Source organism: Rhododendron vialii, chromosome 4a (genome assembly GCF_030253575.1).
Source record: "Rhododendron vialii isolate Sample 1 chromosome 4a, ASM3025357v1".
Classification (NCBI taxonomy): domain Eukaryota; kingdom Viridiplantae; phylum Streptophyta; class Magnoliopsida; order Ericales; family Ericaceae; genus Rhododendron; species Rhododendron vialii.
In genome coordinates, this window is record NC_080560.1 from 17,648,462 (window position 1) to 17,673,322 (window position 24,861).

The 24,861-nt window shown below is 37.2% G+C and overlaps 2 protein-coding genes across 3 annotated transcripts; both read left to right on the forward strand.

Moving 5' to 3' along the window:
- Positions 1-576: 576 nt before the first annotated feature.
- On the forward strand, positions 577-13,899 carry LOC131323293 (uncharacterized). Of its 2 annotated transcripts, XM_058355005.1 has the most exons (5): positions 577-809; positions 919-1,025; positions 6,397-6,496; positions 8,374-9,310; positions 12,531-13,658. In XM_058355005.1, exons 4-5 carry the CDS (start codon positions 9,022-9,024, stop codon positions 13,637-13,639), a joined length of 1,398 nt encoding a protein of 465 aa, XP_058210988.1. In that variant the 5' UTR covers positions 577-809; positions 919-1,025; positions 6,397-6,496; positions 8,374-9,021; the 3' UTR covers positions 13,640-13,658. The 2 variants fall into 2 exon arrangements, with proteins under 2 accessions (XP_058210988.1, XP_058210989.1); XM_058355006.1 differs by lacking the exon at positions 6,397-6,496 and having other exon boundaries at positions 8,370-9,310; positions 12,531-13,899.
- LOC131323754 (uncharacterized) lies at positions 8,484-8,855 on the forward strand. The gene has a single exon (XM_058355599.1). The coding sequence runs from the start codon at positions 8,484-8,486 to the stop codon at positions 8,853-8,855; it is 372 nt and encodes a 123-aa protein (XP_058211582.1).
- Positions 13,900-24,861: the final 10,962 nt, after the last annotated feature.

Sequence of the window (24,861 nt, forward strand, 5' to 3'; positions counted from 1 at the left end):
AAAATCCCATAAATTATGGGATGGTTACTAATATCTATTTTACAGATATATAGACACATTTATATATAGTTACAAGCTAATTAATAATGTATAAGCTAAACTAATTTTAATCACCAAAAATTAATCTAAGTTATAATTTAATCTAATTACACTTTTAAATAATTAATCGATTACTATAGACTATTTGATTAAAAATAATAATTTCTTTATTCAAAAAAAAGAAAAGGCAAAAATTCGGGTCGTTATATCTTAGGTGGCGTTCCACTTTAAAAAAAAGAAAGTTTTGGAAAAAAGAAGGTAATTTTATGATAAAAAATCATGTGTTGAAGCAAATAATTTTTCTATTAATATGGATCTTCTTTAATAGATTTCATTGGGATCTTTTAAACAGTGCAAAAAAATTAAAAAATTATTTTTTATTTTTATTATATTTAAATTTAAAATTATAATTTGAAAAGGAAGATTTTGAGAGAAAGAAGAACGAGCCTTAATGCCCTAGGCCCTTGGGGCCACAAAACAGGTGCCATCAGGCGTCAATCAATATCGGTGCAGGTGTAGACTTTTCGCTTCAGTGACTCGTGGACGCCAATGTCTACTCTCCCTCCGTCCATAGTTATGTCGTACTATCAGTTACTACCAAACACGCCCCAGGCATCGCTCTCTCTCTCTCTCTCTCTCTTCGGGGTAAGAAATAGTCTGCCAAGCTGCATGTTATCTACATCGGACGATCGAAGGAGTGAGTGATCTCTGCTGGTTCAGGCCGGAGATGATGGTAGCGTCGTTGTTACGAGAAGGATTAGAGAGTAGAGGTTGATTTTTGCGAGTACTTTTGTTAAAAAATCCCTGTAATTGATAATTTGGTTTGGATCCGTTCGTTATTTTTCATCTATGGTACTGATATTTTGTTGTGTACCACAGATCAAAGCTTACACACCCTGCTCATTCTCTGCCATACAAGCTTGAACTTCTTTCTCTCTCTCTTTAAAAACAAAGGACTTTTGGTGGAATTGAGAACAAATTAAGAGGTACTATGTCTGAAAGCTCTCTCTGGTGTTATTTCCTTAATTTAGCGTAGGATTTGTAAGTGCTTTCTTTTGCTTCAAGTACAAACAAGAAGAAGAAAGGAAAGCAGTTTGTAAATTGACAATCGATCGATCGATCGATCATAGCTCGTCGTGTCAGTGATTTAGTATGGCGTACGTTTAAACGGTTACTGTATTTGTTTGCTCCCATGTGAAAGTTACTTCGACAGATTATTAGATCGAACGGGGGATGGTACTGTGGAGCACCTTCGAGCCATTGGATCGTGCGTCTGACAGTTTTGATTTCATCTTAACAATAAACTATTCTTGATCGTTAGATTCTGAGATGAGATCCGACGGCTCAGAAGAGCGTAGCATGGTGCTGTGCACCTTACTGCACAGCACCAACCCAAAGTCCTTATTAGATCGTGTCAATATTTGAGAATTAATACTTCATTATTACTAAAACTAGCGTTGTATCCGTTTGATACATGATGCAATAAAAGAATGTCCATGATGTGTTTTTTTTTTTTTTTGCACAACGCTAGTTTTTAATCATATATCTATACTAACTTACATTTCCTTTTTTTCTTTTTTTAAAATGACAACCACATTTCACACAATGTTAATTGTTGTGGTCCAAACTTTGGGCTCCAATTAATCATGGATATGTTGCTCAAACCTAAACAATAAAAATGGAGATCTAGAGACAAAGAAGTGGAAACGTTGTTAAACCAAACTTTTTACTTTAATCAAAATCTAGAGACAAAAAAATAGAAACACCATTAGGAGAGAGCATGTTGAAATATTAAAAAAATCAAGGATGCCAAAAATGTAAGTGAATGCATGAAATGTTTTAACCTTTGAGCAGTTGATGAGAATACATTCAAACGTTGTAGAAAAGAAAGCAATCAATTAATTCCGTGTAGTTGGTGGATGTAACCTCTTCTTTTTCTTTTTTTTTGAAAAGGCAAAAAATTTATTAAGAAACTCAATAATGGGTACATCAAGGGAGATAAAAAGGGAAGAGAAAGAGGGGGAAGGGTGAAACTTCCAACAAGAAATTGAGAAGAAAAAGAGAGAAAAAAAACAGATAACAGCCAAACAGTTATGTTGTGAGATTGAAATCCCATTATCGATTTATTTTCAAAATCTAAAGAACAAAAAAGTTTAAGATACCATTATTAGGATTGAGAATGTGGAAAAAAGTAAAGATAAATACATGTCAAAGCTACGTACGGCGGTGGACTTACAATTTCGGCACACATCGGGTGTGTCACATTTCAGCCACACCCGATGTGCCTCTAGCATTTTTGTTCAAGAATAGTAGAATAAAAAAAGTGGGTAAGAATTGCAAGGTGAGGAGAAATTATTCAGTGCCGGGTGGATATATACCACATAGTGCCTGCTCGGAACATTCGAGCTGTCCGATTCAATTTTGGATGGTTCGGATTTGGAGAGAAAAAAATGAGAGAGAAATAGAGGAGAGAGAAAGAGGAGGGCTGAGAAGAGAGAGAATGTTTCAATCTGAGCCATCCAAAAGTACATCAAACGGCTCAGAAATGCTGAGTGGACACCACGTAAGATATACTCGCTCGGCACTGAAAAAGTTCTCTATGGTGATAGTGGTTATGAACGTGGGTGAGGTTTTTTTTTTTACTCCGTAAAATTTTAGTTTGTGAAGTACTGTGAAGTCTCTGCCACTTTTTAGTGGCGAGGCCCTTGGGCTTGAGTCAGTTGGGCTGGCTCTCACATTGAGAGTTTGGATATTGTGTGTGTATGTGTGTTTAAAGGGTCTATTATGTCTCTCCCTAGTCAATAATTACTTAGGTGAGTTGGTATGCGAAATTACCATCTTGCCCTCTTCCAAACCCCAAAAAAAAAAGGTACTGTGAACGTGGAAGGTAGGTGAGTTTATATATTTTTTAAATTCTATGAGTCTTTCTTTGTAGACGTGGGTACGTGAGGATTGTTGTTTGTTTGTTTGTTTTTTTTTTTAAATTCTGCGAGCTTTGAGTGTTTCTTTGTAAATCTGTTTTTATTATTATATATTTTTAAAAATTTAAAATCTAGGAAATTAGGAATAGAAGTTTGGAGGCTTGTGGGACTTAAATACACTTGCATAGGATATTGATACTCCCTCCATCCAAAATTGGATGTCAATTTTTGATATCCGTGTCAATTTCAATTCCTTATATCTTTCAATATGATTCTCAAAAGGTATGCAATATAGATCTTATTTGATAGTTATTGATTAGTTCTATTAGATAAAGTTTTCAAATTCATGAAAAACATTATAAATTGAAAGATATAAGTGATGAAAAATGATATGAGTTTAAAAAATTATCATCCTTTTTGGGACGGAGGGAGTATAAGATAATATTGATAGACATATAACGTTGTACCCGTTCAATGCATGAGACAATTAAAAAAACTTCATTAGTGTTTTTTTTCGTTCTCATGTGTCGAACGGGTACACCGCTAGTTGATGCACGAGATAAAAAAATTCCATTGGTTTATTTTTAGTTCAGTATATTGAACGGGAGAAACGCTAGTTGATAAAAAAGATAATTTAATATTTATTCGGTTTCGTGTTCGATGCACGCTAGCATTGGTCTCATTCTATACACTGAAAGACATGTGAGAAAAAATAAATTTAGAGTACCACGTGACGATACCCAGTGGCATAGAATAAATTTTTCTCTCCCTCCCTCCCCCACGTTTCCCCCTCCCTCTCTCTCTCCCACTTCCTCACATTTCTCTCTCTCTCTCAAAAAACGAAAAAATTCAAAAAATTTGGAATAAAGGCTTGGTGGACTCAAAGGTACTGATTGTGAAGGAGTTGTGGGGTTTTGAAGGAGTAGTGGGGATGTGTGTGAGTCAAACGTGGTTTTTTTTTTTTTTTCCAAAAGAAAATGGACAAAGGTGAACGTGGGGTTTTTTTTTTTTGATTTTTTAAGAAAATATAAAATCTTAGAAATTAGAAATTAGAAATTGGGGTTTGGAAGATTATGAGGCTCAACTACATATCTATAATATATTGATAGATAGATTAAATCAAGAATATCCTCAGCTTTAAAACCTAGAGGTCCATTTAATTAGAGAGAAAAATATAATAGAAAGTGAAGTAAAAGAAAAGAGAAAGAATTTGTTTTTCCTCGCATCTATTTGATTAGGATGAAAGTTTTGCAAGAAAATAAGAAAGTACTTAAAATAGTTATTGTTGATTCTTATAAGAAAATAAATTTTCCTGCACTTTTTGTGAGAAAAAGTTAGGCAAGCTTTCTAGCTTTAGAAGGTTGTATCGAAAAATTTGCTTTCTACCACTTTCTAGGAGATTCTTACTAAGTGAACAAAAAAAAAAAGAATATATATTTTTTCTTTTTCTTGCACTTTTTGTCATTATCTCGCTAATCAAATGAACCTTAGAATTAAAAGTGTTATTACATCACAGTTGCGTTCAGATCGCGAGATAACAAAGTACATGATTACCAATCAGTCAGTTATTAAATTCCACTACTGAAACTTTTTCCTATGTTTCAAGAGTAACATTAGTGTGTTCTTCATTAACTAAAATAAGTACTGTACTTATTTTTTTAATTAAAGGTGATGTATTATAAAAGAATACTTGTCTCATAAGGTAAAAAATTAGTATTTAAAAAACAAGAACTTTAACAACTTCTTATTTATTTATTTGGGTGGATGGATTAATTGGAAAATTAACTTGTTTACTTGCTTTTTTTAGTTTGTACTTGTCTCCAAATGATTGAGACCGTTAATAATACAAAATTCAATAAATCTTTAATCACGGACACTTATACACACATTTATACAAACTTTTTCACATTAAACATGAGATCCACACATTCAATGTATTTATAGTGTGTGGAGGGCCCATATTTGATATGAGATAAAGTTTGTGTGATTGTGTGTGCAAGCATATGGTAGTAACATATAGTTGTACATATTTTGATGTACACAGTGGCAACGCCACATTGTAAGTAGCGGGGTCCGTGACCCCACGGACACCAAAAAAATAATACTACTAGTATAATGACTTTTTCTAAGAAATTAATTAATGACTCCATTACAATTTGATGATGACAAAAAATTAGATTATTTTCTCACTTGAAATTTACCATCCCCTAAAAGTTACTCCCTCCGTCCCATTTTAATTAATTGTCCCTCGTTTTATTTTAACCGGCTAAAAAACTAGTTATATCTTTAAATCCGTAATGAATTTCATATCAAATATGGATCTTGTTTAATAGATCTCAATTAGTTCTATAATACAATATTTTTGAAATCACATAGAACATTATAAATTACAAGATATAATCAATAGAAAAATACACGAACTCCCAAAAAAACAATTAAATTGGGACAGAGGAAGTTAAATTTAAAAGACCACCCCATTACAATTTGATGACCACATCACACTAGATTATTTTCCTACTTGAAGCCCACCCCACTCATTGTAGAAAAAGAGTATGGATCACACGAAAAAGCGTGGTGTCTGACTATTGAAAGGTGTTGGGGCTTACGTGGTAGTGCCACAAGACCATTGAATAATTACCTCTTTGTAACCTTTTGTAAAAGTTAATTAAAACACCATGCACCGACATAATAAAATGCAAGGGTAAAAGAAATGTTTGATGTTATCGATAAAGAGACTATCATGCAGCGATTTCAAAATATGAAACCCCGTCGAATGCGATTGTAGAAGTTTTTGAGTTTTTTTGGTGAAATTGAAATGAAGATCATTAGTACATAATTTTTCACATCTTTTTTTTTTTTTTTTTGGTTTTGTTTAGTTTTTTTTTAAACTAGTTAATTAATTGTCATTACTAGTGATTTTTTTATTTATAATTAGTAAGTGAATTTAAGCTTAAAAATGATCCCATGGTTCCAAAATTCTGGAGCCGTCATTGAATGTACATCGTAACTGCATCTTGCATTCACACATACTGAAGTTTATTTTGATTTGAGAGCTACAACGGGATCAGAATGCATTTTATTCATTTTATTCACTAAAAGTATTGCATGATCAAATTAGAACCCTCGAGTTTCGCAAACTACATACCATTTCTTGTCGTTTCCAATTCCATTCGAATTTTCAGACAACTCCTTGGACAAGTTAGTAATTTAAAGAAAAGGCAAAATGCAACTTACCTTCTGTGATTTGCCTGTAACCTACTGGTTTTGGAATTTTTGCAACTCTAGCTAACTCTCCGTAAAATGTCAATTTATTGATTTGGAATTGTTGGTCTGGATAAGTTATCCACTGTGGGGTGCTGGTTAATCGTCCTTGAGTCCGTTGGACCTCTAGTTCAGATCACAGCTAACCTTCCTCTTCTGGTTGTCACTTGCATAGGAAGCACCCGCCGTTAGTGTCTAAACCAGTCGGAGTCGACCGGCAAGTGAGCATCCATGAACCGACAGAGGTTTGAGGCAATCTTTCACTGATTTGGGATGTCGATTTGTTTGTTGGTGTTTCACTGAGTGGGGTTCCTTAAATCGAGATCTCGATGTCTATGGTTGATGTTTAGGCAATTTGGGCTCTCCAAATAAACTTCCAAGGATGGCTCCTAAACAGGGCTCCCAACACGTTAGATAATTTTAGGGAGCCTGTTAACTAGTCTTCAGTGGGACCATTGACTTAGGACAATAAATTTTAGTTTCTTACAAGTATTTCCCCTCATAATGGTTAATGATTTTACCAGTACATTGGAGCACATACATGCTCCTAAATTAGCATACTCTTAGGATTCAAAATTAGACCCCATTCTTGCTTAGTGGACACCTTAGGATCCACTTTGGGAGCTAATTTAATTTTGGAGAGGTCATTGGAGATGATCTTAATACATGCCCTCTTATCTCTCTGCCAAAATATACCTGAACCAAAATCATTATCCATAACTGCCGTCTAATATCATGATCTACTTTTCCACTACCACCCTCAACAAATATTTGCCACCACAACTTCACCGAGCGATTCTGCATATTTGAACCTAAGTCTTAGATACCTTCATCTTTAATCTATTTCTAAATTTAAGTTTTGGTCACATCACCCACTTGCAACTACCATCAATCCAAATGAAAACATCAAGGATAATGCTAGGGTATCCCCTCTTGTCTAGGGATACCGTATCTCACTCTTATAACATAACCATTGGAAAGGAAGGCATAACATTAAATCATTCGAAAACATAACACTTTTTCACAAATGATATAACACTTTTATTATTATTATATTAGGCATAACACTTTTCAAAATGACATAACATAATCACTCGAAGGCATAACAATTTTCAAAAAATGGAATAACATTTTTATTATTGTGGTGTCTTCCTAAAAAAGTGTTATGTCATTATTATGGTGTCCTCCCAAAATAGCGTAACATAACCCTTCGAAGGCATAACCATTAACCATTCAGAGGCATAACATGGGAACACATAAGAGGAGATACCTTAAGGGTCATCATCGGGCCGGGCCGGCCCGCCAAGTCGCTGCCCAAGCTCGCCCACGGGCCGGGCCGGGCTGGCAGGGCTTTTTCTTTTTGGCGGGCCGGGCTACCTACCATTAATTGAAGCCCAAGCCCGGCCCACGGGCTATCCCAATTGGCGGGTCGGCGGGCCAAAAACCGGGCGGGCTTAAATTTCCTTGGGCAAAACTAAACCAAGGGAAAAAAGAAAGGATTTTGTGGGATTTTGGGCTAATAGGCGGGCCCGTTGGCGGGCTTTTGGGCGGGTACCACGGGTGGGCTGCCGGGCGGGCTCACGGGCTGGGCCTACGGGCAAGCCAAGTAAAAATTCATAGGCCCGAGCCCGCCCATTACAAACTACGGTCCGGGCTAGCCCGCCCGTTTTACAGGCTCGGGCCGGGTAAAAGCCCGGCGGGCTGGGTGGGCTTTGGACGGATTGCGGACCTTCGGGCTAAATGATGACCGTTATGAGGGATACTGGAAGTAGCCATTCCCACTGAAAAATACATTCTGATTTTCCAGTACTAAAGAATCTGATTTTGGCATCCATCGATTCAGCCACAATTAGGATTGTGCTCCCTTTAACTTTAGTATTGCTTGGTAACGTACGGAAATTGTTAGATAGTTTCGCATATGTATAGTGCATTTCTATGTTGGTGCTTTATTTCGATAATAAGATACCAACATAATTCGTGAGTAACTCAGGGAAAAATAGTACTAAAAGAACAGTGAAGCGAACCTGTTGCATTTCTAACCTGTTTCTTTTGCATGTCTATGGTTGGAATTGTAGGTTGTTGCAGCATTTACATTCCTATTATCTTAGTGCATCACCAGTTACTTCTTTTGTTCTCTTTTGAGTGCAGATAGGGAGAGCTTTTATCTTCTCAAATTTGGATCTCATTCCTGATATTTGATGCTTCTTCAGAAAGGCAAGAAAAAAACTCAATACAGAAAAGGGGGAAAACAGTGAATGGAAAATGTGTAGTCCGACAATTATACTGGAGAAAATTGTAGAGAAAATCGTTGAGACAGTGTTCCAATCAGTGAGACGTCATGTCGGTTTTATTTTATATTACAAGCAGAACCTGGAGAACCTGAAAGACGAGGTGAATAACCTTCAAAAGCAGAGAAGCAGCGTCAAAAGAGAAGTTGATGAAGCCAACTACCGCGGTGAGGCCATAAACAATAACGTTTCGGACTGGCTAAAGTATGTTGACGAGACTAAACAAGGAGTTGAAAAGTTTATGAAGGACGAAACTGTTAAGGAAAACATGTGCGTTAATTTCTCGTGTCCCAACTTCATCTCGCGTTACCGCCTGAGCAAGGAAGCCGAGAAGAAGGTGGTTTGATGTCAAACATGTCACCGAGGAAGGAGGCAAAATTGGCACAGTTTCACACCCTAGGAAAGCTCCTCCGGAACTTGAATTCCCATCCAGCAAAGATTATGAGGGTTTCCATTCAAGAGATAAAGTTTTCAAAGGCATTGTGGAGGCATTAAAAGACCCCAAGGTGAACATGATTAGGGTCTATGGAACCAGTGGGGTTGGTAAGACGACTATGGTCAGAAAGGTCGGCGAACAAGTCAAGAAAGATGGAACTTTTGATGAAGTCATAATGGCAGTTGTCTCTCAGAATGTCAATGTGATAAAAATTCAAGGACAACTCGCAGACCGTTTGAATCTAACACTTAGTGGAGAAACTGAAGTGGGAAGAGCGGCTGGACTATGGAATAGATTGAACAATGGGAAGAAAAATCTAATACTATTGGATGATGTTTGGCACGAACTGGACTTAAAGGATATAGGTATTTTCTCAAATTTGAATCTCTTTAATATGATTTTAACGTAAAATTTACTTGTCTTTTCTTGCTAGCAATTGGGGTTTAAGCAATAATGTTGTGTGCACATTCGTCACCATATTTTTGTTGCGTTTGATGTGGCATGTTGCATATATTGATGCCACATCATTTGATACCCCAAGGCATTGATGCCACATGTAAAAGGTTATTTGACCATTTAAATATCGAACCGCCTAACTTATTGACTTGTAAAACTTCCTTTTGGTAATGTCAATCATACAAATAGGATTAAAGCTGAAGAATCTTAAAAAAAGTCACATAATTTTGCATGATAAATTTGGAAGAACATCTTGTGTGCATATCATTACCCTTATTTCTTCAAAATCCATCCAATGGATAGGGTAAATTATCAAAATAGAAGAAGCTAAAGTAAGCATTCAAAAAATTCATACGTACGTAACAGTTAGGGGTCACTCCATTAACAAAGATTCGGGAGGTATATATGAGAACTTGAAAGAATAGCATTTTTCTAGCATGTAAATTTCTTGTGAAGAAAAAATTAGAAGCAATTAATGGTCTTTGTTGCCAAGTGCCTGATGAGTATCCTTTGGTGAAGCCTGTCTTTACAAATTGTTCATAACCCATTGTAAGTTTGTTATGTCAATTTGTAGCAATGTTAATTGCGGAAGGAATATGGTACAATTAAATCGTAGGCTTAATTTCAAAAACACCCTCTCAACTATCACTTTTTTGCAACATGATCCCCTCAACTATCAAAATCAAACAACACCACACCTTCCGTTAAAATGTGGCCAAATCTGTTAACATCTGTTAACATTTTTGACAGGTCAATGAATTTGAACCCTAAAATGCCCTTCCCAAGGGCAAAAATTATAAAACCCTTCTTATAAAATCTTTACCCAACTCCTCTATTCTCTCTCTCTCTCTCTCTCTCTCTCTCTCTCTCTCTCTCTCTCTCTCCATATCCCAAATTCTCTTCAACTTCAACCTTAAACCTCCAACCCATTCTTCTTCTTCTTCTTCTTCTTCTTCTTCTTCTTCTTCCTCCTTCCAACCCTTGACCTTACACCCCAAGGTTCCATAGACTTCATTACCAAAAAACCAAACCTTGAAATTTCGAAATTCAAAGACCTAGATAACCCAATCTAGAAATTTGAAAACCAAATTTTCAAAATCCAGTCACCCCCCAATCATCTCCTCTTCTTACAGGAAAGCTTATGGATTTGAGTATTTTATCCCCAATTTTTTAACATCAAACTCTATGTTTGTCGGCATGGATAAAAAAATTCACTTCAACCCATATGCATGTCCCAAAATGGAAGGATATATAAACGTAAATGGATGATAAAAAACTTATCGGCTCACAATCGAAGCTTTAGGGTTTCAAACAATGGCAAAGATGTATGGTTTTGAGTGACTTGGTTTGGATCAGTTGGGTTGGGTTTCAAACGTGCTCTATCGATTGGAGAGAGGGAGATGTGTGTTTGACCAGGGGCGTTTTGATGAGGTTTAGGGTTTCGATCGCTTGGTGGTTACGAGAAATCCATAGCGGTCGAGAGAGAGAGAGAGAGGCCAAAAGTGTTATAAAGTATGGGGAAAACCTAATTTTGCATCCACTAAAGGTGTTTTTGTCTTGTCCCCTATTCCTGTCCACTAATTTAACGGAATTGGAGCAAGGGGTGATGTTGGTTTTTGATAGGTGAGGGGGTCATGTTATTGAATTTTTTAGTTGGGGAGGTCATGTTGCAAAAAAGTGATAGTTAAGGGGTGTTTATGAAACTAAGACATTAATTGTATAAGCATACAGGGCACAAGCGTTATCAAAGGGGCCCCCAAATTTTTAGTAACTTTCTAGTGCCCCAGTTGTATAGGCTCATATGGTAGAGGTATATAAAAAGTTTAAGTTAACATGCTTACACATTCTAAGGGCCCACTTCAAAGTAAAGTCTGAGTGAAAAGGTTCAAATATAAGATAATTCGTTGTCTTATTGTATAACTTTGGAAGATTTGCTTAGAATATAGGAGCTTTTAATACTGATGAGAGGAATTTATGTTTCAAATTGAAAGTCTTAGAAAAGTAAAGAGCTAAGAAAGCCTATTGATGTGCTTGGTGCTCACTTACTTGATGGCAAATGATAGTTTTTTCCAAATGCATGGGTTGCATACATAATCTTGTTAACTGTTTTGGTTACAATTGGCTCAAGGAAAATAATCTTTTCAAAATAAAAGTTGATAAAAATTTATCTTCGGTCAACCATACCACAAGAGAGAATAAGATTGGTTGTTGTTTATTGACAAAGCTATGGTTGAAAAATTTGATTATGCAAGTTTAATAAGTACTTGTGCAACTAAAATGTGAGCAGATAAGTAATTAAATGATAGTTTTTTGGGATATTGTAATGGTTATTGATGTTGGTTATTATGAGTTCAAATACTGCTTGTAATGACTTTGTCAGGAAGGTTTTTTTCATAACTAATTTTCATTATAGTAAGTATATTGAGATTTCAGGGCCGTATTAAAAATATTTTGCTTCAGGGCCCGTAAAGTTTAGAGGCGGCCCTTCCTCAACCAATGCTAGATGGCTTTATGATTGGGCTAGACACTGATTTCCACATGCTAAAAGGTGTTGTCTAACATGAGGCCCATGGGTGTTAGGCTGTTAGCACGGGTCTCAATTTGGTGATTTGAGTCCTTTAATTTGTAGTCCTACCTGTGTATTATCTATACAAAAATCAATTTGGTCCAAACATGTAGTTATATGATCTCACCGTTTTAAGAGTATCAAGAGACTAATTTGAAGATTATGTGGTTCATCATTTTTTTATCAAGTATGAATGAATTAGTAATAGACATTATCGGATCAATCTAATTAGTTTTTATGAATGATCTCTGAAAATAGGATACATAATTAATGGCTCGACCATCAATTGAGGTTGGTAGTGACTTGAACCGCACCACTTTAATGCCCAGACACCCCATATAGGTTCTAGTTTATTGAATTACTCCTTTTGGTTTCATGAAATTTTTTTTTTTTTTTGGTAAGTAGGTTTGGTTTCATGATATTTTTTTCAATAGGTTCTAGTTTATTGATTTACTCCCTTTGGTTTCATGATATTGAGTTTTTAAGTGTAGTATTTTGAATCCTATCATATGAGGGGGGAAAAGGTGTCGTAATTGACCTGTTAAACATTGGCTGCTCGACAGGTATTCCTATCACAGATGAAAACCAAAGTTGCAAAGTTGTGCTAACGTCTCGAAACCGCAACGTGTGGCAGAATACGGATGTTAAAGACTTTAAAATCGAAATTTTATCTGAAGAAGAATCATGGGCCCTTTTCAAGAAGAAGGTGGGAAATTATGTCGAGGCTCATGAACTCCGTGAAAAGGCATGGGCAATTTGTAAAGAGTGTCAAGGCTTGCCGGGTGTTATTATTGCGCATGGAGCATCACTGAAGGGTAAGGATATGGATATGGATGCCTGGCAAGATGAACTTAACAAACTAAAAAATTCCATGCCAAACAAAATTGAGGGAATCAGCTCGAAAGTGTTCGCATCCTTAAAGTGGAGCTATGATCTGTCAGATTCCGAGTATGCCAAGTCATACATTAATTGCGATCTCGACAAAAAGTCGAGTTACATAAATGCTGCATTTCGTTCGTCCCGTACAAATCAAGCCTACCTATTCATGAAGAATGAGTATTTGTTGTTAGACTACGCTCCAGGCACGAACAACGACAAGGTGTTGAATGGACCGCTACGTATCTTCGAAAGGTATCCATCCCTCAAGAACACAACCTTTGCAGAACCTGGAATAGATTGCGCTTTTGGATCTCATCATGGGGATGAAGCGTTCATCTTCTCTGGAAATCTTTGTGCACGGATGAACTATGCACCAGGCACCACAAATGACAAGATCATCCAAGGCCCAATGACCATCATTGAGATGTTCCCTTTCTTTAAAGGGACGGTGTTCGAAAGCAGTGTAGACTCTGCGTTTGAATCGACGGTAAGTGATGAAGCTTACCTTTTCAAAGGCAACCAGTATGCTCTTATAAACTACAATGATCCCCGTCTCATCGCCATCCATCACATCACTGAAGGCTTTGCTAGTTTGAAAGATACCATCTTTGAAAGCGGAATTGAGGCAGCATTTGCTTCCCACCGTACTAACGAGGCATACCTATTCAAAGGAGATTCCTATACATGCATCAACTTTGCTCCCCATACCACGAACGACTACATTATTGGTGGCGTGAAGAAAATCCTTCCCTATTGGCCCTTTTTACATGGCATCTTGCCTCGGAAGAACTAGGATCTTGATGTTCATGAAAAGAATTTATTAATCTTTAATGGAAGACTACAAAAATTAAAGAGATTATAGATGAGAAGAAATTATTAGTGTTTACTATTGAGTACTGTTGTTGTAAATTATTAGTGAGTACTGTTGTTGTAATGCTAGTACGTATAGGTTTGTTCAATAGTAATAGACTAGGCTAAAAGTCTATGTTGTAATAGTTTTGTCAGACCATTGGTGTAGTTATGTTTGGCACCAATTATATATAGTACTATTCCCTAATGTCATGAATGAAGCATATGGTTGTACTATTGTTGCCTCCTTACTCCTATAAAAGGAGAGCATCACCTCTATAAAAATTAAGTTAATGAAAGTCAGTATTTGCAATAATATTCCAGTCACTTGTTCTTATAATTCCTTGTTGTGTTCTCTCTACGATTCTAACCTACTTAGTGTTTGTACCCACTTCGTGTCTGTAAATTTGGTATCAGAGCCATGCCTTCCATTCTAGCTTAAACCCTCTTCTGGGAACTTCTTTTCAAAACTGCTTCAAATCTTTTCTAATTGAAAAACTTGAAACGTATGTTCCGTGGTTGCCTTTTAAGGATCCTCCACATCAGAAACTTCATCAACTATTTTGATTAAAAGAATTTTGTATCAGTGGGTTAAAGTACCTTGAGACTTTTGGCTGTTGAGCGGTGTGTCTCGGTTTATCTACCCTAGTATACAGAATTTTATTAATCAAAATTGGTTGAAAGCCTTTACGTTGAAAAAGAAAAGGTTTGCTGTACTAAGGAAAAGGAGAACCCAGATTTTTACTTAAAAATGAATCATCTGTTTACCACCCACTCCTCTGCTACATCATCCTTAGTCTCTTCATGTTCCTCCACCAGTAGAAATTTCTCATCTTTTTCTTCTAATCTTGAATATTTGTATGAGTTTGAATACCTTCCTGATGATAGTAAAGTTCATCTTACTGATCTTCATTTCCTAAATCCCTATAATACTTTTGTCAGACCACAAACTTCTGTAAAAAAGATCGTCACTCAACTTTTCTCCACAAAACACCCAACCTCCGTAAAAGAATATGTTCAAGCCTTTAAATTTGATCAATGCTTCATAGCAGCTACAGAAGCTGAACAACTTTTACCTTTAGAAATCCCGGTTGATTTGCCTCGCCTTTGGCAACAACAAGGATTTATCCATCTTCACTTTGGTGCAATCCGACTTGCTGTTACTTTCCATGGCAGGAAAGGTTTACCTGTGACTTTCAGACTTGCTCTGGTAGACACCAAGTTTATCCAGTACCAACACGCATGTATTGCTACAGTCCAAACCACCCTAAATGCTGAAACTGTGATCTTTACCTTCTACCCCAATTTCAACATGCCTTTAGAAAATCCTCATCTGTTATCCGCCTTGAAGGTCCAAGTTCAAATTGGTGGTGCCTCCCAAATTTCCACCACATATGCAGCAACCCTTCAGTACCAAATGGCCTATCGTCTTCAAAACCATGCCTTTGACATGTCCTTACCATCCTCCACAGATGAAGCCATTTTCCTAACTGTTAACGCACCTCACCAAGCCTCTTGTATCCATGTACCACGACAGATTTCCCGTCCTGAGCTTCTCAAGCTTCTCCTAGAATCTTGGGTTACAGCTTATGAGAAAAATCAAAACAAGCCCATACCTGTCCAATCCTCAAATTCAACTTTCATTTCAAAATCAGATGGTACAGTAGAGATTTCTTTCCCAAAAGAAACATCTGCCTCATCTTCCACCCATCCTGTCATTTTTCCCTCAAGAATTAACGTGTTTGTGGATGGTTCAAGGCCTGGCCCTCCAATTAAATATTTTGATCCCAGTGGCCTTCCAGTCTTCTGTTTCAAAAATTCAGAAACAGGTCATTGTTATTTTGATGCCTGTGACTGTGATGAGTGTCTAGAAGACAGTCTCCTAGAAGATGACGAGGACTTTGAAGATCCATGTCCATGTTCCATATGTCCTTCGTCACCTCCCACTCCTTGTAAATATCCACCTCCTCCTCAACCCCCATCTGATGATGGTTCATCAAGTCAACCGAGTGGATGTTTTATGTTCACCTCATCTTCTTCCTGGACCGAAGCATATTTTCCTCCTTTGGAATTTCATAATTCCCAAGAAAGGACGACCTATCGGCATAAAATTCCAGACTCTACTACCATTCTCCCTGATGGTACTACCAAAGCCATTTCAGCAGCAGAAGCAACAATAAATTGACAGTCAGCAAATTCTCTAACTCAGAACAAAATTCTTCAGAGAATTGCTAACTCCCAACAAAATTTGGAGAATGTTGTTCATAAGAAGTTATCAACTTTGGAACTTCTTATCAGAGATTTGCAGCAGAAAATTCAAAATATTCACCAGGAACTTCTCCATATGGCATATGCCAACCAAGCATTTTCAGCAGCTTTTTTTCAAAAGGATGCTGAAATGAAGCACCTAAAAAACCAGCTTCACTCACTTCAAGCTCAGCAGTATTTTCAGCAAAAAAAGCCCATTTGACATGTTCCCTTCTTACTCTCAAGAATGTTTTTCTGGGTATCCTCAAATGTCTCAACCCTTACCTATAAATCCTACTTCAAGATTCGGAGAGTCCAATATCTTTGGGAGCTCATCAGCTTTTCTTCTTCCACCAAAAAGACCATCTCCACCAAAACTTCGTTTCCCAAAGCCCCAGATAAAATCTGTCCAGCCTCCAACAATTCCGTCTCCACCATCTACATCTACATCTACTCCAACTACCTCTACTCCTTCCAAACCATCTGACCCAAATTCAAAGTCACCCCAGTTAATGGTTCAGCCAACTTCTAACCCTTCCAAAAATCCAATCTCCACTCTCCTACATACCTTAGCCACTATACCAGAAGCCCCATCTCCTGAACCAACCATTGAGTCTGAATCGGATACTGAATCCATTGACTCGATACCCATTCCTCATGTTTTCATGATGAATCCAGAAAATACTCCAGAGGAACATGTTGATGATCCTATTATTGAAGAAGGTTCTGAGTTTGATACACCTCCACCTCTAGAAATCCCAACCTTTGATTCCTTCTCACATTCCAATAACCATACCCAAGGTTTCTCCTTTGATAACATTCCCCCATCAAAATGGTTTGATAAGCTTTATGAGATTCATGCTTGGTGCACTGCTGCTATACTCTCTCCCAATGCTACACTGAGTATCATCATTACTAAGTGTACAGCGAAATTCCTTGGCCGTCTCCGTCAATGGTACTTAGCTCTTGGTGAATACCGACAGTTACAGCTCAAACAATTGCCAACCCTTGATCAATTTATCTCAGTCCTACATACTGAGTTTCTTGGTGACCACAACAATACAAAAGAATTTGTTTGATAAGAATATCTCAGCATGAAGTGCTGTTCATTCTAAAGGAAAGATCTCGAGATTCATAATGACAATATGTTTCAGAGATTTTATCTTCTCAACGGCATGGATGATGTCAATCTCAAGCAAGCCTTTCTCAATTCCCTTCCTGAACCATTGGAAAATGAGACTACAAGATTATTTCAGACAAAAGGATTGACGTTGAATGCAACATCTCTTGGTGGTATTTACCAGTATTCTTTGATTACCTTGAAAAATTTGTGCAATCACCAGAAATTCTTCAGAACTCTTGAAGAACAGGGAAAACTTTTTGGCAAAGCATGTGACCGACCAGACTTATCTATAAAGTGCAAAGACAAGAAGTGCACTTGCCGTCCTTCATACCGGAAGTCCAAACACTTTCAGAAATGAAAGTTCCAATCTCTTGGCAAGTTTTCAAAGTTTCTAAAATCTGGGAGGTTCTTATGCCGAAAAAAATTGAAAATTTTCAAGAAGAAAAAGTTCAGAGGGCAGCGAAAATCTGATCGCTGCTACATATGTGGAAAGAAGGGGCACTATGCAAAACAGTGTCCAAATAAAGTAACAAGGGACAAAATGGTGAGCTCTTTGGCTCTCATTGATGATGATCTTGAAGATGCTGATGTCGAATATCTGTTTTCTATTGACAATGAAGTAACAAATGAAGCAGTCCTTGCATTCACTTTTGATGATTCAGATGATTCATCAGAATCAGGTGACTCTTCTGATGATCCTGACTCATTCCCCTATGAAGTCCAAACAATTGGGTTCTCCAACATCATGCTGGCTCAACCTTTAGCCAAGGTCAAAATCTTGCTTGGAAAATATGATAAACCCATACCAGTCATCGCTTTCTTTGATACTGGTGCAGCAGCCTCCATTCTCAACCTAGCAATCCTTCCCAGGTCCTTTTGGCAATCATGTTTTAGACCCTTTACAGCAGCCAATGGAGAAACTTTTGTCATCACTTTGATCAGTAAGCCTATTACCATCCAATTTTTCCCAGAATACACCATAAAACACCAAGTCTATGGTTCTGATCTCCCAGGAAAAGATTTATTGTTAGGCTTTGATATTCTTCAAAATCTCAGCAAAGTTTCCTGGCTCAAAAAAGGTTTGAAATACAAAAACTACCTGTTACCCTGGACCACTCAGCCAAATCTCTTTTCTATAGAAAATTTCTCCTCCATCAGGAAAGGCATAATCCAAACTTCCTGTGCTGAATCTCATTCCCAATTCCTCACCAAATGCTCCAACCCACTTTGAAAAAATCCAGATTTCTTCATTTCTCTTCCCTTTAAGAAAAATGAAGACATCAACCCCACCAAAGCTACCCATCATGAAATGAACCCAGAACACCACACCTAGAACACTACCAGCTTGCTCTTCAAGAGTTTCAGCAACTCAAATCAGAAGGATTGATTGAGCCCACAACCTCTCAGTGGGCATGTGAAGCATTTTATGTAAACAAAAGAACAGAATAGATAAGAGGAAAGCTTCGCCTGGTTATCAACTATCAGCCTCTTAATCATTTTTTGTAGGATAACAAATTTCCTCTTCCTCGAAGAAGTGTTCTTTTTGCAAACTTGCCTAAAGCTCAAATTTTCTCCAAATTTGACTTGAAAGCAAGATTTTGGCAGCTGAGCATCCATCCAGATGATTGCCTTAAAATTGGTTTTTGCATTGCAGACCACCACTTCCAGTGGTCAGTCATGCCTTTTGGATTGAAAACAGCTCCATCTTTATTTCAAAAGGTCATGATTCAGGTATTCGCTCTTATTCTATCCTCAGCCCTTATCTACATTGATGACATTCTACTTTTTTCTCAAGATATTGAGTCTCATGTTGTCCTACTACAAATTTTCCATTCCCTAGTCCAAACCAATGGTATCATGATCTCAGAGAATAAAATGTTTCTTTCTCAACCAGAAATTGATTTTTTAAGGATGCATATCTCTAAAGGTCAATATACCCTCTAACATCATATAGCCTCCCAACTTGATCATTTTTCAGATGAAAATCTCACAGTCAAACAAGTTCAACAGTTCCTTGGAATTGTTAACTATATGGCTGATTTTATTCCCAATCTGGCCCAATATCGAACTCCTCTCTCAGCTCTACTAAAGAAAACCCCTCCTCCTTGGACAGCCCTTTGTACCAAAGCTGTAAAAGACCTCAAAGCCATAGCCAAAACTCTTCCTCCATTAACCATACCTTCAGATGGAAAGAGAGTCCTTCAGACAGATGCCTCTGATCTATATTGGGGAGCAGTTCTTTTGGAAGAAAATTCAGATCAAAAGCGTAGAATTTGTGGATATAAGAGTGGTGCATTCTCTCCAGCAGAGCTTCATTACCACTCTACCTACAAAGAAATTCTGGCAATCAAAAGGAGCATTGAGAAATTTGAATTTCATCTAATCGGTCATCATTTCCTAATTGAGACTGATATGATGAGTTTTCCCAGCATGCTCAAGTTCAAACAGAAGCACCTCCCAAAAGCACAGTTACTCAGATGGGCAAATTGGTTTTTCAATTGGAGTTTTGATACTATTCACATAAAAGGAAAAACAAATGTCCTTCCTGATTTTTTGTCAAGGCTCAAAAAAGAAATCAATCAGTTTTCAAAAATAAAACCATATTCCTTTGTTCCTGGTTGCTTTCCCATGATTTCCTGTTTCCATCCAGTTAATTTTTCTGTCCACCTTCAGTGTCATATTTTAGAATTAACCCTTCTTTCTAGGTGTGTTCAAATGTGTCAAAACCTTCAACATCTCTGTATTTTCAAGTATGGTTTTGATGAAGGTCCCATAAAAGGTCTACCCTTCCATCCTGTCTATCACTTTCTCTCCCAGTTTGAAGTGTCTTACCATAATGTCTTTTATTTCAAAAAAGAAGCCTATCTTCTCTTATGGTATTTAGTCAATGTGTATACTATAAGTGTCTGTTTTAATAAATCACTAGTCTTGGTCTATCTGGCTCATGCGGCGTTCAATCAAGTTCAACCTCCAGAAGATTTCTTTTTGAAATTTTTCCTGCTTTTTGGAAGCATACCCTACTGGCAACAGAAGATCAGACAAGTTTCCACAGGTCCAGACGAAGACCTCTAATTTACTTTTTGGACAACTCGCAACAACAGATGTCTTCCTAATCCTGATGATTCTATCACTTGGAGAAAGGAGTATCACACTATATTCCTTTCAGCATATCAAGAGTCTCTGAGCATTGAGATCCACAGTGGAAATTATCTGGTCATGACTCAAACACCTTGTTCACTCAATAGATTGACACCTGCAGAAGTTCCCTCATCTCTCCTGCATTATGAAACTGCAAACTAGAAAATAATAAAACTTATCCGGAAGAATGGCGCCAAAATATTTGCTATCTTTTAACCCAGTATCACTTGACTGACAGAGATGAAGAAAGTAGTTCAGATGATCCAGAGTGACAATCACGTGCTCATACCAGCTGTCTCTTTTGTGTGGTGTAATATAAAGTATGGAAGTGTTGTCCTCTTTTCCAGAGAGGGTGAAATTATTAGTGTTTACTATTGAGTACTGTTGTTGTAAATTATTAGTGAGTACTCTTGTTGTAATGCTAGTACGTATAGGTTTGTTCTATAGTAATAGACTAGGCTAAAAGTCTATGTTGTAATAGTTTTGTCAGACCATTGGTGTAGTTATGTTTGGCACCAATTATATATAGTACTATTCCCTAATGTCATGAATGATGCATATGGTTGTAATATTGTTGTCTCCTTACTCCTATAAAAGGAGAGCATCACCTCTGTACAAATTAAGTTAATGAAAGCCAATGTTTGCAATAATATTTCAGTCTCTTATTCTTATAATTCCTTGTTGTGTTCTCTCTACGATCCTAACCTACTTAGTGTTTGTACCCACTTCGTGTCTGTACAATCATATGCATCATTCATGATATCAGAGAATAGTACTATATATAATTGGTGCCAAACATAACTACACCAATGGTCTGACAAAACTATTACAACATAGACTTTTAGCCTAGTCTATTACTTTTGAACAAACCTATACGTACAAGCATTACAACAACAGTACTCACTAATAATTTACAACAACAGTACTCAATAGTAAACACTAATAATTTCACCCTCTCTGGAAAAGAGGACAACACTTCCATACTTTATATTACACCACACAAAAGAGACAGTTGGTATGAGCACGTGATTGTCACTCTGGATCATCTGAACTACTTTCTTCATTTCTGTCAGTCAAGTGATACTGGGTCAAAAGATAGCGAATATTTTGACGCCATTTTTCCGGATAAGTATCATTGAATTTCCAGTTTGCAGTTTCATAATGGAGGAGAGATGAGGGAACTTCTGCAGGTGTCAATCCATTGAGTGAACACAGTGTTTGAGTCATGACTAGATAATTTTCACTGTGGATCTCAATGCTCGGAGACTCTTGATATGCTGAAAGGAATATAGTGTGATACTCTTTTCTCCAAGTGATAGAACCATTAGGATTAGGAAGACATCTGTTGTTGCAAGTTGTCCAAAAAGTAAATTGGAGGTCTTCGTCTGGACTTGTGGGAACTTGTCTGATCTTCTGTTACCAGTAGGGTATGCTTCCAAAAAGCAGGATAAATTTCAAAAAGAAATCTTCTGGAGGTTGAACTTGATTGAACGCTGTATAAGCCAGATAGACCAAGACTACTGATTTATTAAAATAGACACTTATAGTATACACATTGACTAAATACCATAAGAGGAGATAGGCTTCTTTTTTGAAATAAAAGACATTATGGTAAGACACTTCAAACTGGGTGAGAAAGTGATGACAGGATGGAAGGGTAGACCTTTTATGGGACTTTCATCAAGACCATACTTAAAAATACAGAGATGTTGAAGGTTTTGACACATTTGATTACATCTAGAAAGAAGGGTTAACTCTAAAATATGACACTGAAGGTGAACAGGAAAATTAACTGGATGGAAACAGGAAATCATGGGAAAGCAACCAGGAACAAAGGAATGTGGTTTTGTTTTTGAAAACTAGTTGATTTCTTTTTTGAGCCTTGACAAAAAATCAGGGAGGACATTTATTTTTCCTTTTATGTGAACAGTATCAAAACTCCAATTGGAAAACCAATTTGCCCATCTAAGTAATTGTGCTTTTGGGAGGTGCTTCTGTTTGAACTTGAGCATGCTGGGGAAACTCATCATATCAGTCTCAATAAGGAAATGATGACCAATTAGATGAAATTCAAATTTCTCAATGCTCCTTTTGATTGCCTGAATTTCTTTGTAGGTAGAGTGGTAATAAAGCTCTGCTGGAGAGAATGCACCACTCTTGTATTCACAAATTCTGCGCTTTTGATCTGAATTTTCTTCCAAAAGAACTGCTTCCCAATATAGATCAGAGGCATCTGTTTTAAGAACTCTCTTTCCATCTGAAGGTGTGGTTAATGGAGGAAGAGTTTTGGCTATGGCTTTGAGGTCTTTTACAGCTTTGGTACAAAGGGCTGTCCAAGGAGGAGGGGTTTTCTTTAGTAGAGCTGAGAGAGGAGTTCGGTATTGGGCCAGATTGGAAATAAAATCAGCCATATATTTAATAATTTCAAGTAACTGTTGAACTTGTTTGACTGTGAGATTTTCATCTGAAAAATGGTCAAGTTGGGAGGCTATATGAGGTTGGAGGGTATATTGACCTTTAGAGATATGCATTCCAAAAAAATCAATTTCTGATTGAGCAAGAAACATTTTTTTCTCTGAGAGTATGATACCATGGGTTTGGACTAGGGAATGAAAAATTTGTAGTAGGACAACATGAGACTCAATATCTGGAGAAAAAAGTAGAATGTCATCAATGTAGATAAGGGCTGAGGATAAAATAGGAGCGAATACCTGAATCATGGCCTTTTGAAATAAAGATGGAGCTGTTTTCAATCCAAAAGGCATGACTGACCACTGGAAGTGGTGGTCTGGAATGCAAAAATCAGTTTTAGGGCGATCATCTGGATGGATGCCCAACTGCCAAAACCCTGCTTTCAAGTCAAACTTGGAGAAAATTTGAGCTTTAAGCAAGTTTGCAAAAAGAACACTTCTTCGAGGAAGAGGAAATTTGTTATCCTGCAAAAAATGATTAAAAGACCGGTAGTTGATAACCAGGTGAAGCTCTCCTCTTATCTGTTCTGTTCTTTTGTTCACATAAAATGCTTCACATGCCCACTGAGAGGTTATGGGCTCAATCAATCCTTCTGATTGGAGTTGCTGGAGCTCTTGAAGAGCAAGCTGGTAGTGTTCTGGGTTCATTCCATGATGGGTAGCTTTGGTGGGGTTGATGTCTTCATTTTTCTTAAAGGGAAGAGAAATGAAGAAATCTAGATTTTTTCAAACTGGATTGGAGTGTTTGGTGAGGATTTGGAAATGAGATTCAGCACATGAAGTTTGGATTATGCCTTCTCTGATGGAGGAGAAATTTTCTATAGAAAAGAGATTTGGCTGAGTGGTCCAGGGTAACAGGTAGTTTTTTTGTATTTTAAACCTTTTTTGAGCCAGGAAACTTTATTGAGATTTTGGAGAATATCAAAACCTAACAATAAATCTTTTTCTGGGAGATCAGAACCATAGACTTGGTGTTTTATGGTGTATCCTGGGAAAAGTCGAATGGTAATAGGCTTACTGATCAAAGTGATGACAAAAGTTTCTCCATTGACTGCTGTAAAGGGTCTAAAACATGATTGCCAAAAGGACTTGGGAAGGATTGATGGATTGAGAATGGAGGCTGCTGCACTAGTATCAAAGAAAGCGATGACTGGTATGGGTTTCTAATATTTTCCAAGCAAGATTTTGACCTTGGCTAAAGGTTGAGCCAGCATGATGTTGGAGAACCCAATTGTTTGGACTTCATATGGGAATGGGTCAGGATCATCAGAAGAGTCACTTGATTCTGATGAATCATCTGAATCATCAAAAGTGAATGCAAGGACTGCTTCATCTATTGCTTTATTGTCGATAGAAAACAGAGATTCGACATCAACATCTTCAAGATCATCATCAATGAGAGCCAAAGAGCTCACCATTTTGTCCCTTGCTACTTTATTTGGACACTATTTTGCATAGTGCCGCTTCTTTCCACATATGTAGAGCGATCAGATTTTTGCTGCCGTCTGAACTTTTTTTTCTTGAAAAATTTCCATTTTTTCCGACGTGAGAACCTGCCAGATTTTGAAAACTTTGAAAACATGCCAGGAGATTGAAACTTCCATTTCTGAAAGTGTTTGGACTTTCAGTATGAAGGACGGCAAGTGCACTTCTTGTCTTTGCACTTTATAGATAAGTCTGGTCGGTCACATGCTTTGCCAGGAAGTTTTCCCTGTTCTTCAAGATTTTTGAGGAATTTCTGATGATTGCACAATTTTTCCAAGGCAATCAAAGAATGCTGGTAAATACCACCAAGAGATGTTGCATTCAACGTCAATCTTTTTGTCTGAAGTAATCTTGTTGTCTCATTTCCCAATGGTTCAGGAAGGGAATTGAGAAAGGCTTGCTTGAGATTGACATCATCCATGCCGTTGAGAAGATAAAATATCTGAGACATACGGTTATAATGAATCTCGAGATCTTTCCTTTTGAATGAACAACACTTCATGCTGAGATATTATTCTCGAACAAATTCTTTTGTATTGTTGTGGTCACCAAGAAACTCAGTATGCAGGACTGAGATAAATTGATCAAGGGATGACAATTGCTTGAGCTGTAGCTGTCGGTATTCACCAAGAGCTAAGTACCATTGACGGAGACGGCCAAGAAATTTTGCTGTACACTTAGTAATGACGATACTTAGTGTAG